Source organism: Drosophila grimshawi, unplaced genomic scaffold, assembly GCF_018153295.1.
Source record: "Drosophila grimshawi isolate 15287-2541.00 unplaced genomic scaffold, ASM1815329v1 contig_311, whole genome shotgun sequence".
Lineage (NCBI taxonomy): Eukaryota > Metazoa > Arthropoda > Insecta > Diptera > Drosophilidae > Drosophila > Drosophila grimshawi.
The window spans coordinates 28,452,777-28,468,268 of record NW_025063098.1 but is presented as its reverse complement, the minus strand read 5'-3'; the positions used below and the strand labels follow the sequence as shown (position 1 = coordinate 28,468,268).

General features: G+C 40.3%; 4 protein-coding genes across 12 annotated transcripts; 2 read left to right on the top strand and 2 right to left on the bottom strand.

Moving 5' to 3' along the window:
* The first annotated feature begins 1,862 nt into the window (after positions 1–1,862).
* Positions 1,863–3,142, top strand: LOC6569856 (cilia- and flagella-associated protein 36). 2 transcript variants are annotated; one of them, XM_001995983.2, is made up of 4 exons: positions 1,863–2,109; positions 2,171–2,379; positions 2,436–2,599; positions 2,679–3,142. In XM_001995983.2, the coding sequence occupies exons 1-4, from the start codon at positions 2,007–2,009 to the stop codon at positions 3,115–3,117; spliced, it is 915 nt and encodes a 304-aa protein (XP_001996019.1). In that variant the 5' UTR covers positions 1,863–2,006; the 3' UTR covers positions 3,118–3,142. The 2 variants fall into 2 exon arrangements, with proteins under 2 accessions (XP_001996019.1, XP_032597395.1); XM_032741504.2 differs by having other exon boundaries at positions 1,992–2,379.
* On the bottom strand, positions 3,138–9,817 carry LOC6569857 (leucine-rich repeat-containing protein 40). Of its 7 annotated transcripts, none has more exons than XM_032741495.2 (12): positions 9,754–9,817; positions 8,837–8,894; positions 7,583–7,938; positions 6,456–6,850; positions 5,686–5,809; positions 5,450–5,622; positions 4,949–5,337; positions 4,600–4,887; positions 4,366–4,509; positions 4,085–4,273; positions 3,838–4,023; positions 3,305–3,773 (listed from the first exon to the last, which is right to left on the bottom strand). In XM_032741495.2, the coding sequence occupies exons 2-12, from the start codon at positions 8,857–8,859 to the stop codon at positions 3,668–3,670; spliced, it is 2,373 nt and encodes a 790-aa protein (XP_032597386.1). In that variant the 5' UTR covers positions 8,860–8,894; positions 9,754–9,817; the 3' UTR covers positions 3,305–3,667. The 7 variants fall into 7 exon arrangements, with proteins under 7 accessions (XP_032597391.1, XP_032597390.1, XP_032597392.1 ...); XM_032741496.2 differs by having other exon boundaries at positions 7,583–7,935; XM_032741500.2 differs by lacking the exon at positions 8,837–8,894 and having other exon boundaries at positions 3,138–3,773; positions 7,583–7,935; positions 9,754–9,780.
* Positions 9,764–12,666, top strand: LOC6569858 (carotenoid isomerooxygenase). The gene is made up of 4 exons (XM_001995985.3): positions 9,764–9,880; positions 10,421–10,929; positions 11,179–12,178; positions 12,242–12,666. Exons 1-4 carry the CDS (start codon positions 9,836–9,838, stop codon positions 12,515–12,517), a joined length of 1,830 nt encoding a protein of 609 aa, XP_001996021.1. The 5' UTR covers positions 9,764–9,835; the 3' UTR covers positions 12,518–12,666.
* On the bottom strand, positions 12,543–14,925 carry LOC6569859 (adenosine deaminase 2). Of its 2 annotated transcripts, none has more exons than XM_001995986.2 (6): positions 14,754–14,925; positions 13,951–14,442; positions 13,587–13,756; positions 13,344–13,525; positions 13,131–13,267; positions 12,543–13,063 (listed from the first exon to the last, which is right to left on the bottom strand). In XM_001995986.2, the coding sequence occupies exons 1-6, from the start codon at positions 14,815–14,817 to the stop codon at positions 12,603–12,605; spliced, it is 1,506 nt and encodes a 501-aa protein (XP_001996022.2). In that variant the 5' UTR covers positions 14,818–14,925; the 3' UTR covers positions 12,543–12,602. The 2 variants fall into 2 exon arrangements, with proteins under 2 accessions (XP_001996022.2, XP_032597394.1); XM_032741503.1 differs by having other exon boundaries at positions 13,951–14,460; positions 14,754–14,853.
* Between the last annotated feature and the right edge of the window lie 567 nt (positions 14,926–15,492).

Genomic DNA, 15,492 nt, shown 5'->3' with positions numbered 1-15,492 from the left:
GTGCCAAGAACGCTCGCTCGCCAAGCTCACAGAGAAAGAGAGAGTTGCGAACCGCCCTCGAAGAAAAAACCAGGCTTGTCTAGTTGGCTAGCGTGCAGTTGATGTTGTGTGGAAGAAGAGTATTAAACATTTTTTTGTGCAATATCCTTTTATTGTTGTGGGTATTTTCAAAGGCAATTGTTTATAACTTTTGGCTGTCAAAAGCCGATGCAGAAAAACAATTGGCAGCATTTGTTAATTTAACACAAATTTAGTAAAAGCTCGCCTTGGACACATTTATATCCATGCACCAAATTAACCGGCTTCGTAATTTATAATATTATATTTATTAAGAATAATGTTAATTATTGTAAACCTTATTTAACTTTCAGTCAAACATTAATTACTCGGCTGATCATGCTGATTACAAATTTGAATTTCTTGTATTTCAACAGCTTTTGCCCAGAATATTTGGCAAAAGTTTGAAGTGATAAGAGTTGAAAGCTTCAAAATTTGCTTAGATTATTTAGGATTATAATTGCCTATCAATATGCCCACAACTATATATATACCCATAGCCAACTAAACAAATTTGTTGTTTTGTGCATTCACAATTTTTAGCCATATGTAAAACTCACTTTACATAAAACAAATAATAAACCTTGTATATAATTTAGCGTTATCCCTTATATCGAATTACAATACATGCTACTTATAATGAAAAAACTAAAACAAAAAAAAAAAGAAAAGAAAAACATGTGCAGCAGCACCATTTTGGATAATAGTTTTTGGGGAACTGCGACAATTTGTAAAATTGCTAAAGGGGGACATTTTTCTAGACAAAAAACACTTGAAGAACAAATCTAAGCAGCGAACTGTTTAATTTGTTAAGCAATTAAATGCTGCAACAACATTTGCATTCAACACAGACACACACACAACACACATCAATAACAAAAACAACAACAATAATACTAATAATGATAATTAACACAAAAATAGCAAGTAAAAGGTTTAAAATAGAAAAACATTATGCAAAACAAAAAAGAAACCAGAAAAGTCTTCTTTGCGTTTTCCATCGATAAGTTTTTTTGTTTAGTTTAAAATACTTCTTAATATGAATGTAGTTAATGGACATCTCCACACACAAAACAACAAACAAAAAAAAAAAAAACAAAAAAAACAGCAGCAGCAGCAACAAGAAGAAATACAAAAATAATAATATCCGAAAACCACAATAAAGTTATTTGTTAATAATCGTATTTTTTGCCATTGTGCATTGTGTGAGCAACAACTTTTTCACATATTTATTTTAGTTAAGTTTAGTTTCAACCTGCAAAATGGTTTCCCTTCTTAGAGCAGTTGACACAAACACAACCCCCCAAAGCGATGAGTGTATGTGTGTGTGTGTGTTTGTGTGTGTGTTGTGTGGCAAAAACAAAAAGCACACACATAGACTTAAAATATACTTATTACATAAATATATATCCTTCCATGTTGTTGTTTTTGTTTGATTAACTTGAACTGCAACAATAAAAACAAAATAATAAACATATTGCATAATACAAGATAACAAAAATCAAAAACAAAAAAAAACAACTAGTATTTATATGTAAACAATGTGTATTGTATTGATATGCTGTCTAACCCCCTTAATCCTAACACACACACACACATACACATACAACTACATACATATATACATACATACATACATACGATACCTAACGTATACATAAACACATACATATATAATTTGAAACATCTCTATATTATGATTCGAGTAAATTAAATCATAGTTTTTAATAGTTTTTAAACAACAGAAACAAAAACAAAAAAAAAAAAACAACATAAATGGCAAAACTTTTAATGAGTATTACTGAAATCGGTGGGTTGTTGCTGATGGGTGGGGTTTATTGTATTTGATTACCATGACAACCACTTCAAGGACCAAACATTTCGACAAAGGAAAAGCTGACGACATTTAGCACTTGTACTTTGACGAGGTTTATGTCAATCAATTGAAAATGGCTGCTGAAGATTCGTGGGTCTTTGATTCTCTCGTCTGTTTCCTGCATGGACCAGTTTGGAATGCGCCACTTCAAACTTTTATCGAGCAAAAGTCCTTGGGTAGGAGCTGAACACAGCCACATAATATTTTGTTGTTGCTTATGCATTTTTGTTGCGGCAGTCTTCGATCCGAATTTGCAGCTGGATGAGAACAATGAAGATATAAGACAAATCCACGAGGAATACAAGAATTTGGTGGACTTTATGCTGGGCAGCTTTATGGAGGAGATGCACATAACACCCGAGCAATTTGAGCTGGCTTGCCTGGAGGGGCGCCAGCAAGGTCCGGGTGAGAATCCATTTCAGTTTCATCAGGTGCTCTTTCAGCAGGTAAGTTTGTAAGTTTAATAAGATTAATAAGATTTGTCTGACGAGCTGCACTTTAGATATGGGCCGCCAACGATTTGAAAATCTTTATACGCATGATGACGCAACGGAATGTGGAGCTGCAGCTGCAGGCACTCGATCTCATTGAGAAGCATCAATTGGCACGCATCTCCTCCGCGGAGCTGGCCGAAGATGAGAAGAGCGCAACGGGCTCAGCGCAGGGGTAGGTCAAAAATGATACAAAAATAACTCTTCCATATAAATTCAACATTGAGGAGACTAAACACCATTTTCTATTCCAGTGATGCTGTTGCCGAAGTGGAGCAACTGATTGCTAAAACTGTTGCGGATGAGCTCGAAAGTCCAGAGGCAGCGCTGACGCCCGAGCAGGATGGTAGCCTGGAGCTGGTCAACGATAAGTTTCAACGCTTGAATCTCTTCTTCGAGCAGGAGGACAAGGTAGATCCCAATGATGTCGTCTCTCGGCAGGAGTACCTGCGTCAGCAGCGCGACAAGATTGTCGAGATCAAGAAACAAACGCGCGCCAAGCAGCTGCAGGATACAGTGGCACGCAGCACGCCCGGAGCACGTCCCAGTTCCGCGCAGGTGGCGCAGCAGCTGCTCGAGACGCCGGAGCTGGCGCTGCCTCCAGCGTCAGTGGATGAGGCCGAGAATACGGCGCTTCAACTGCGACGTACGCTGGCCAAACGTCTGCGCAACGAGGTCGTCGAGCACAATTAGAACAGCAATTTAAAGAAGGCTACTTTTTCCATTTGCGTTTAATTATTATTGCAAGCTTTCAACGAAGTGCGTGTTGTGTCTATTTACCATATTAGCTGACTAGTTTGCTCTCTGGACTGGCACACTCAGAGAAAAAACCCGATTCTAAATTAGTAACATTTTGTGGTACAGAAAATTCGTGCTCAACTTATTTAAAAACAATCTTACATTCTGAAATTTTAATATAACCAAAAGAACATTTGATAAACATTTGTATAGAATTTTGCACTTTGTCCGGATTTTAGCAATGTTTCTTTGTTGTTGTCTTGACTTTTTTTCTGAGTGTACAGGTTAATTGGTACATAAGGTACTACGCGCGTATGGCGCCCACACACACATACACACTCACACATCCACAACATAGGCAGTGCTGTGTGGCATGTGTGGGTGGGCGCTACTTTAATTTGGTTAAGCTTTTTGTCTCATAATCAACACAACAATAATAAATGAAAATAGCGCTTAGAACATGCGCTAAATAAAACTGGGCTATACATATATATGAAATATTGCTTCAAATTGGGATGCGATCACGCAGGTACGACATTATGGCATCGGTGCCCTTCATCAAGATCTGATGACGTGGCTGGCGAAATGGATTACCCACCAGCTCCAAGTGGCTGCAAGTGGAATATATATCAAAATGGATGCTCAAAATTGAAAAGAAGAATGCTTTCAGCTTACGTAATATTTGTTAGATTGCCGAGAATGGGCGGTATAAATTCGATATCATTATTGCGCAAATCGAGTGTGCTCAGGCGTGGCATACCCTTTAATCCATCCACATTTAATGCCTTAATGTGATTCTCGCTGGCAATCAATATCTCGAGGCCCTGCAACTCATACAGTCCCTTTGGCAAGAACTCAAATCTGAATCAAATTAACGAAATCGTTAGTGGTGTAATTATAATAATGATATAACATTAGCTACCGATTATTGGCAATGTTGAGTTCACGCAGCGTATTCAGCACGCCAAACTCATTGGGCAAGTCCCTGATCTGGTTGTTGGACAAATTTAGAAATGTGATGCGAGTGAATTGTGTGATGAACGTCGGCACACTCGCGATGACATTGTGTGCGAGGACCAGCTCCGTCACCAGATTGCTCATAAGCTGCAAACTAAAACGAAAGAAATGATTGTAGTTAGTAAAAAGTTAAAATACAAGGCAAGAAATAGTTATTCTTTAAAATATACTAATTATTATGATTACCCCTGTGGCAGCGACCCAAGCTGATTGCGAGCAAAGTCCACCACATGCACATTCTCTGAGCTGGCCAGTTGAAAGACATGCTCGGGCACATTGGTCAGGTTCTCCAAATTGACAGCCAATGTACGTGTATGTCGAAGTTTGTATCTGTGTAAGATCAATATATAAAATAAGATGCATACAAATAAAAGCATTATATGTAAATCTATTGCAGCTTGGAACTTGGTGATACACTACACCAAATGTGGTTGCTCAAATGTTCTTTGTTGCACTCCCCTCATGGGCACACAGTCGGGAATGTGTTTGCCATTGAAATAGGTTTCCTGGCGAAGGGGAAACAGTGAATGCGGCATATAAGGATTATCATAGAGAAATTGATGCCGCTGCTCGAAGTCCTGTGGCATGTATTGTGGGCTTGGATTAAAGAGTGGAGAGTAAGCACCGTATTGTTGTTGCATAAACTGTTGATATTGGCACTGACATTGACAGGGATAGGAATGCATATAGGATCCTTTCTGCTGATAGCTGTTACAGCGTTGAATCATCGTTGCTGAATGGAAATAAATACTTCTCTCCGCCAACTCACCTGTCTGTCATATTGTTGGGCAGATTATTCATTGCTCCTTGACTGCCTGTTGAGGATCTGCTGCTACATGGAGCTTCCTCATCCGCACCACCCTCCTCCCTGATCTTGGCCTGGGCACGATCGTGCAACGTTTTCAAAATACGTGCCGTGCCGCATTGCAAAATATCGCGTCGGATTGTCTTAATGGGATTCCCGTCCACTTGCAGGCTTATTAAATGTGCCAACGAGGATAAGGTAACAGGCAGCACACTGATGGAATTATTGGTAAGATCCAACCGATTCAGATTGCGCATCAGGCAGATCTCGTCTGGCAGCTGTGTGATTTTATTGTCACGCAAATCAAAAATTTTTAAATGCGGCAAATTGGCGCAAAGGTCCTGGGGCACGCTCTGCAACAAAAATGTGGTTAAGTTAATTTCTTTATTTAGAGGGCAAGGAAATGAAAGCAAGGACATCTTCAACAAGTCTTTTCGTTCGTCTCAGTACTGCCAATCAACTAACCTCTATAAAATTATTACTGGCATGCAGCTCACTGAGCATCTCATTGCCCTCGAAGGTGGGCAGCTCCTTGATGTCATTGTGTTGCACGTACAAACACTCCAGCTTCCTCATGAGGCCCATGTCCTCTGGTAGGGCGATCAGATCGTTTTTCATTAGATCCAGTTTTTGTAGAGCTTTTCGCAAAGGCAACATTTACTATGTGGTATATGGAGTCCATGTTATGAGTGTTAACTTACAGCGCATATTGACAATATCGGTTGGCAGTTCCTTGATGTGGTTATTGGCCAACAAAAGCGCTGTTAGACGCACCAGAAAACCAATGCCACCTGGCACAGTGTTTATGTTATTGTTCCCAGCATCCTTGTGTAAATTGTGTTAGCAAGCATTTGATCAGTTGTTAAGTAATCAGCGAAACGGGACGAATTAGTTTCAAAGTGGTTAAGGTTAAGATTCAAAAAAAGCATTGATTAAAATCTGTCTTTTTCAAATGTTTAAGTGTGCGAATTATTTGAAAATAGCAGGTGTTTTGAATTTTCATCCAAAGTGCTGGTTTATTTATGTTTTTGAGTTTTGAGTATAATTATGGTAAAGGATGAAATCTTAATAAAATTGTATATATTTATTATATTATAATTATAATTTATAGATAGGCAAGGCAAGTGTGTAGCGATATGCTTCGAAATACTTTTATATTTACATTTTTCGAAGTACGGGGTTTAATTTAAATTAAAATAAACTATAAATATATATTGCAATCATTATTTTTAGTTATAAAAGAAAGGACATCAGGAAGTTAGAATTATTACCGAATTAAAATCAACTTAGGACTCGTTCCAAACGTCCACTGTATTTAGAATAAACAAGTTCTCCAAAGTAATGATTAATTTATTTTTTAATTTTTGTTTTTTAAATTGAAATTTGAGAAATATAAATTGCATTTTTTTTTATTTGGACAAATATTTGCATCACCATAACCGATATAAGAGAAATTTGTTAAATTACTTACCAGGAATTCCAACATATGCAAATTGCTGATATCCGGATTGAGTTCGAGGAATTCATTGTGCGATATATTTAAATGCCGCAGCTCTGGCAAGCTGTAGAACTCGGCTGGCAATTCACTTAGCTTGTTGTGGCTAAGATTCAATCGCACCAGTTTCTCCAGCTTGCCTATCTCTGGTGGCAGTGAGACTAAAGCATTGTCATGCAGCTGGAGCACGGTGAGTGTCAGCAGATTCTCAATTTTGGGTGATATGTGCGTTAGAGCATTCGAGCTCAAGTCTAGATTATTAATGGGTACTTGATTCCACCAGGCATCCTCCTCGTTGATCGACAACTTCACCAAGTCGGCCCTCTTGCTATCAGCATCCGCCTCATTAATATCATACAGCCGCTCGGGAACTGCAATCAAAAGGAGAATTAGATGAGCGTTAGATGAGATTTGGGTTGTTCGTTTAGTATCGACTACTAGGATCTTGGCTGGGCTGCGCTGCTGGTTCATCGTCCAGTTCGAGCTCATCGTCGGGATCCTCGCTTTCCAGCTCGTCACCGGATGAGGCCATTTGGAATTCACGAATCTGATAGTAGCGTCGCTGTCGCCGATGCGGACCACACATGCAAAACGATGTGAGCTGCTTCTTGCGCGTTTGCCTGGAGGACGCAATCTTGAAGGATGTTTCTGTTTCAATCAGCGGAGCGACGACACTTCTGCATGCAGCCAGCGCAGCGCACAAACTAAATGCTAAGCGTGGCGCCAACAACGCCTAGGTCGGGCTTGCGTCATGGGAAGTCTGTGCAACCGATGAGGCGTGTAATTTGTACGACGCCTTCTTTGGTCCGTTCAGGGCCAAGTTCGAGATCGAGAGCGATGGTAATCGTCATCTACATATAGAGAAACCACAAGGCGCTGCTGTCCATGTACCCGATGCCACGTTCCCCATTGAACGGCTTTTGTTCGATTGCTACCGGTTTTATCATGGATTTCCAACGATGTATTTGCTCCGCCGTAACGACTATATCACAGATGATATCAATCAGAGATGGGAACGGGAAAGCCCATTTCGATGCAGATCCATGCCCATCCCGTTCGCATCCCTAATAGCAAGCAATACAATTCATAACTGTTATACTCACCACGTGCCATTCCCTTGTTGGTTAGATTCAGGGTGCCTGTTTTGCGGGCCAGCTTCCACAGATTGTTGGACAACAGCGAATCATCCTCGTGCTTGGACCGCTCATGGAACACCGGCTGAAGCGAGTACTTCTGCCGCGGCGTTGGTCCTTGGCGTATCTTTGCAGAGCCCCGGGGTATTTTGCTGCAGCCACGCTCATTCATCTCGCAGGGCCGGCGACAGGCGTATTGGGTGTAGGAGGAGTTTCCAAAATCCAAATTGAAGTCACCACTGCAGTCCGCAGAGCTCACACAATAATTATCATCAAATTGGCTGGGGTTGGGGAAAATGGAATTGTCGCTGTCGTTTCTGTTGCTGCTGGCAAGTCGAAAAAGAATTCAGTAATATATACATATATATTTTGTTTTTAATTTTATTTTCGGCGTTGTTTTGCGCCGTTCGTCGATTTTGTTGTATGTCAACAACAGCTGATGTGTGCGTGAGGTGTTGCCCAACACTTGCAAATAAAGGTGTGTCCATGCGTTTTTCAACACCTCAACATAAACGCTTAATTAAACCAAATATAATCTAATATATAAATCAAAAGAAATGAAACGAATCATTTGAAATTGCATATTAGTATAGAGTTCCTCATATTGCCTTAATAGTCTAAGAAATAAAAGGTTCTAATTAAAAATGATTTTTAAAGACAATAATGGGCATGGCTATAGCCAAAGATGAATTCTAAATTATTTCCAAATTGTGTATATATAACTAAATTAACTATGGCAAAAAATTCTTTGTCATAAAATTTCAGTCGCCTATCGATTCTCATCGAAAATCAAGTTGCAGCTGGTCAAATTTTCAATAATTGAAAACAATTTAAATTCAATCTTAAGATGCCTAAACTAGGGCAATTCTCAAAAAGATGCACCTGCCCAGAGCTGATGAATTTAAATTGTCAGATGTAGACTTAACTTGTGGCTGTCCCACAATTGATACGATCATGAACTTAAGTCCAAAGCAAATGTGTGTATTGAACACGGGACGTATGCGCAATTTGTGTGGAGCACTTTATCCGTGGTGACGAAAGCACGGCACACTTATCATTCAAATATCGGAAATAATGCAGTTAAAAAGTTGTGAATAAATTAATATTTTTTCATATTTATATTCTGAAAATGTAGAAAACATTTTGTCTATGCTGAAGAAACAGGAATGTGAGCGTTCATTTGTCCAGTGTAGCTTATGGAGAGATGAAAGTTGTCTTTCTTACTTCAACATTGTGTTGCCATCCATTTAACTTGTTATTGTTGCACCTTGTTTTGTGGCTTCTGCAAGAGATATGAAATACAAAAAAAAAATAATAATGACGCTTTACTTGGCAGCAAGGTCAGACACTAAAAGTCAGTCAGTGGTGTGTATTAAGTTTCCCCTATTTGCATTAAGCCTATGCAAAAATGTTAGTTATAGTATTTTGCTCAATTGTCGCCGAAGCAGCAAAAATGCTATGTGCCATGTGCTATGTACAGGGTATTCTAAATTATTTGTGTTGTGTGTAACACATTGAAGCAATCATCTCCGACAACAAGAGTATTTTTTTCTTGATCAGCATAACATGTGTCTGTCTACCCAACTATTAGAATCCATATTTATAAAAGAAATGGGAAAGAATAAGTTATTTTTGGTACAGTCGGAAAACTTGTGAATATGGTTCAGATATAGCTCTATATCATATAGCTGTCAATGGAATATTCCTTTGAAATATTGCCTTGGCCATATATCATGTAATTATTAAATATATATAGATATAGATATAGCTAGACCAGGTGGAGTCAACTCTGCGAGGGTATTTAAGCGGCGGCCTGCCGAATAAAGCGGAAAATTCTTGTTTCTATTGCGACTTTTGCTACGAACATGCTTTGTTCTACGTTGAGGCTTACAAGCGACAAACAAACAACTCTGGCGACGACGAGTGTCAATCGAAATTATGAATAATACACGGGCAAATCAACTGCTCGGAGGGTCAGTTGCCTACGGTCCCCAATGTGCCCACCCTCACAGCAAGAGAACGCTTTGCATTTGGTTGGCGAGCTGCGACTGAATTGGCTAACTTGCCAGTTGTCAGTTGTCATTTGGTTTTCTAGCCGGTCGCTTCAGTTCCGTAGCATCTACTGTCAGACATTAAAGTACCTGTGATTTCCAAATTTTTTTTCTTTTCTCTCTCTCTCTTTGTCTCCCTGCAACTCTTGCGTTCCGGCAACAAACTGTTGCAATGTCAGCAAGCGTTTTTAAGAATTTTCTACGTGATTTTTTTGCGGTTAGTACAGAACAAATAATTGTGAATTTTATGACAAAATTTGAAAAAAATTATCGAAAGAAATGTGCCCAACAATTTTAATAACTTGAATTTCAAACACAGTCGAAATTTTCAAACTACACAATGAGAAATTAGACTTACTAAAATAAAGTTTGAGTGAAATCGTAATTTTATTGAACCATTAATGATCAAAAAATCGATGTGAGCAACAATAAAATGTTTTATAGCTTAATACAAAACTAAACATTTAAAAAAGATATAAAAATTTAGATATAAAGGACTATATACAGAAAATTCGATAAAGGAGAGTTCAAGTTAGAAATAAGTTCGACAGACGCTGATAAGGGTAGAAAATGTTTTGCCTTGTGCCACCTGGTCAAGTTCGATGGGAAAATTTGCAGCTGATGAAATACATGGAATGCGGCAAACAATGGATTTGACAGCGGATAATCCACATTAAGCCATGACTTAAATTCAGCTTATTTCTGCTTTGTACCCAATGTCAATCAATAGCGCGTTAATCTTGCCTCTTCGCCGTAGGTCAAGTACGATGAGCAGCGGGCTGATCCGGAGGCAACACGTCTGGATGGCAGTGCTGGCTATTATCCCAATTGTGCCTCGGATGTTTGGCTGCGCTCCTGTGAGCGTGAGATTGTTGACCCCATTGAGGGTCACTTGAGTGGACATATACCCACCTGGTTGAATGGGAGTCTCTTGCGCAATGGTCCTGGCAGCTGGAAAGTGGGCGACATGAGCTTCAATCATCTGTTCGACTGTTCCGCTTTGCTGCATCGCTTTGCCATTAAGAATGGTCGGGTCACCTACCAGAATCGCTTTGTGGACACGCAGACGCTGCAAAAGAATCGCTCGGCTCAACGGATTGTGGTCACCGAATTTGGCACAGCTGCCGTGCCGGATCCATGTCACTCGATCTTTGACAAGTTTGGTGCAATCTTTAAGCCGGACAGTGGCAGCGATAACTCCATGATATCTATTTATCCGTTCGGTGATCAATATTACACATTTACCGAAACGCCTTTTATGCACAGGTGCGTATACTTAATATTTGTGTTTATATTTGAAAATTCATTGTCAGAATATATAGTAGTATATACGACTACTATTTATTACTATTTATAAGAAATAAGAACAGTCGCTTGACCACTTGTTTATGCATCTTGAAATTCTAAAGGAATAATTTGATAATGTTTTCAAATATCCTCCCATAAAAAGGCATAGCGAAAGCAATATTTAATGATGTACTTCTTTTATGTAATGTTATTAATCGTTGATTGCAGGATTAATCCGTGCACTTTAGCCACTGAGGGCCGTATTTGCACCACGGACTTTGTGGGCGTTATTAATCACACATCGCATCCGCATGTGGTGGCCAGCGGCACAGTCTACAATTTGGGCACGACTATCACAAAATCTGGGCCGGCCTACACTATTATTTGCTTTCCCAACGGCCAGCACATGTTCGAGGATGCACATGTGGTTGCCACACTGCCCTGTCGCTGGAAGCTGCATCCTGGCTATATGCACACGTTTGGACTGACAGACAATTATTTTGTGATTGTGGAGCAACCGTTGTCAGTGTCCTTGACGGACTACGTCCGATCGCAGTTGAACAATCAGAATTTATCTGCCTGCCTAAAATGGTACGAGGACAAACCCACACTATTCCATCTCATTGAGCGGGGAAGTGGAAAACTGGTACAGACCTACGAATCGGAAGCCTTTTTCTATCTGCACATTATCAATGCTTACGAGCAGGATGGCCATGTTGTGGTTGATATATGCAGCTACAAGAATCCCGAGATGATCAATTGCATGTATATGGAGGCCATAGCGAATATGCAAACGAATCCCAACTATGCCATGCTCTTTCGCGGTCGTCCTTTGCGTTTTGTCCTGCCACTCGGTGCAGGGGTCGTGGCTCTCAGCAAGCGTCGCCTGGTAAAATCCTTGTCCCTGGTGGGTCTTACCGCACCCCCATCCTCCCGCCTCAAGCACTCTGCCTCGCAATACACAGACATCACCTATATGGCCACAAATGGCAGGCAGGAGAGTCCACAGCATGGCCGCCATGATGAGGATGCTGGTGTTAATCTGATCACTCTGGGCCACACTAAGGCCGAAGCATATCAGAGTGCCAATGGGATACTGTTGCGACCCGAAATGCTCTGCGATTGGGGATGTGAGACGCCAAGGATATACTATGAGCGTTATATGGGAAAAAAATATCGCTACTTTTATGCCATCAGCTCCGATGTGGATGCACATAATCCGGGAACGGTAAGCATAAGAATCACACTAAGAATCCACTCGCTTGGTAACCATAAATCTCTCTCTTCGCAGCTCATCAAAGTGGATGTTGAGACTAAGACGTGCAAGACCTGGTGCGAGGATAACATCTATCCAAGTGAACCAATCTTTGTGCCTTCACCACAGCCACAAAGTGAAGATGATGGCGTCATATTAGCCTCCATGGTGGTTGGAGGACTCAACGATCGTTATGTGGGCTTGATTGTACTCTGTGCCAAGAGCATGACGGAGCTGGGTAGATGTGACTTCCATACGAATGGACCTGTGCCCAAGTGTCTGCATGGCTGGTTTGCGCCGCATACTGTTTAGGATTACATATGGAAAACTAGCTGTTAGCTTTTAGTTTACTCTCTTTGTATTAGCTTAAACTCTAGTTGTAGTTAAATCTTATTTTCTATTTGAACTTGGGATTTAAGATGTTTGCAATAAACTCTTGCCACTTTCGCTGGAACACTCGATTGATTTTGCGCCTCTCCAGCGATGTGAGCACCGAATACTTGATGGAGTTCAATGCCAGCTGCTTCAAGAAACGCAAATCCGCCTCCACTGGGGCCATGGCCATAAAAGCATAGTAGAAATCATAGCTTAGACCCTTTGCACCCCAAACTCCAGGATCATCCGCTGAGATCACAATGGGAAAGTTTTCGGCAATCAGAAAACTCGCTGGATGATTTCTCAAATCCCAGAGGAAACCCAAGACCTGATTGGACAACGGATTCACCTCGATGGCAATATTCCGTTTCTTGATCGTCGACCACAATTGTGGATGCTTGGGTAAAGCGAACCCGTGTCCAATCCGCTTGGTGTTCAACAATATGGCATCCATCATATTCCAATCCGTGCGACCATACCAATCTAAATGAGTTTTGTCATTAGATGAGGTATTTTTATACGATATATAATATATAAGAAGGGGACTTACTTGTCTCGCCCGCATGGAAGAAATAGTTGGCTGTGTTGGGTAGATCGGAGAGTTCATTCACATACTTTCTCAACATGTCTCCGGTATCCTCTTGGCCTATCATATCAAAGCCTATGATAAAGTTTGGTTTGGCAGAGCTTTAACAGGATGTTAAAGAATGAGAGAATTTAAACTTATTTCCCTTTGGAAGCCGAAGGCTAAATGTTTGCTTACTGCAGCTGTTTAAAAGTGCGAATATTCTCGGCCATTTTCTCCTCCGATGCCCGATTGCGCTTTGCGTAGATGACCTTGAGGCCCACAAAGTCCTGATGCTTGGCCTTGAACTCCTCCACAATGCGCTCCAGCTGATTGGCCACATCCAGCGAGCTATACGTGCGATTATTGTCATCATAAAGCTGAGCACAGAAACTGGTCTTAGTAGATTCAATTCTTAGGACTTTTCCATTGCATACTTACTGGCGACAGCGAGGCTCTTATCTCGGCATAGATGATGTTATCCTCGCACAGCTCCTCCAACAGCCGCTTGTGATAGGCACAGTAGGTGGGCTGATATTTGTACAAGCGATCCACAGTTGTGAAAATATTTTCAAACCGATTCCAAATCTTTTTTCTATTCGGCAAGAGAGCTGTAAGTTTTCAAGAAAGTTGCGATTTTATAATATACAATAAATATATCTCCACAGAGACATATCTCTAAAGTCTAAGATAAAGCTGACTGCAAGTTCATTCGAAACTGATCAATAGACACACATTAAAATAACCATTACAAATAATTAAGTTGCATGTAGTAATGCTGATCAATTGCGGAACATTTACTTACATTCTGGGTGATTGCTATGCATATTGATGTGCTTCTCCAGCTGTCTCTCATATTGTTGACGATCCTCGGCGTTGATACGCTCCGTGCAGACATTCTGCTCCTCACTGTGGCAATTGGAACTGGCCGTATCATAGGTGAATATCAGTAATCCATTAATATCACGACAGGTGTATAGATTATTGGTCGTGGTGAGATTCGTTATAATCCACTTGGAGCTGACCATTGCGGTGTTGTGGCCATGCAGGAAGGCGCCCTTGGGCATCTTTTGTATAATGCGAAACACTTCGCTCTGTCGCACAAATTGTTTGCCCTGGAAGAAGTGCAATGCTGGCGGATATTTCTCCGGATGTTTGACACCCTCCGCGATCTCCGCCCGTTTCGCATTCATCAGAACACTGTTGGCTTTCTCCTCATCCGCCGTGAGCCACAAACTGCCACCCAACGAGGCCATTTGTTCAGCTTTCATAATTCGCTCGCGAAGCGTCTCATATGCTGAAATACGTATTTTCACTAATTAATGGGAATATCAAATTGAACCGATTTAGCTGTGTATCCTTGCAGAAGGTATTATCATTTTGTTGTGAAATAATCAGTTGCCAAGGGGATTATCAGTCGAATGAGGAAAAATGAGGTCTTGTTTGAACAACTTTTTTGTTTACCAACATATCCGGACTAAATTCTGATTAACGAGTGGCTCTGATTAATGCTCGGTTTTTAGAACATATTACGAAATTTTAATATCAGCACTGCAGTCTGCAAGGTCGTGCCTAAAAGAGTTGTTGTTTTTTTTGTTTTAAACATACGTAAATCTGCGCTTAGTAGATGACCCACTAGGGACAGCCACAGACACAATAATTTGATCAGCATTACGCAAAAATAAATAATAAATAATCCGTTATGTTCTTTATATATTTATATATATATTTATATTTATATGTAAGATGATGCGCGTCGTCTGCCGTTCAGTTGCTCACTGATAAAGCCGCTGGCAAATTGCGACTATCAACACTTATGCTTGGTATTCTCCAAAAAGTCTCCGTGATTCCGGTTGCTCTCGGCGCTCTGGGCGAGATCAGCGCCAGCTGTGCCCAGAGTTCAATGTCAGAGATTTGTGCAAATTGTGCATACTGACCAACGGGGGCGCGAAAAATTATACATAACATAACATATAAGGCTTGAGCCCTGCATAAATCGCGAATATTACACTTTTGAATACCCTGCAATTTCACATTTGCATATTTCGAAACTTAGTTTGCCTTAAGTCGACTGATTTTGCTGTTGTCCTGTGAATTCATGTTTTAAAAATAGAAGAAATCTAAATATATCGAAGAATACACATAAGATAAAAAAGTTTTAAATTATTAAAAATTGTATTTAAATGATCTATCATAAAATTGATGTAAGAACTTTGTATATAAAAATAATTTCTCTATAAATCTCATAATGCAATGCCTCTTAAGCTTTTCGCTATATGTGGGTCACTTGGGAATCGTGTATGCCGAAAGCAGCATTTACTATATCTATGTAAATATGTTATCAGCA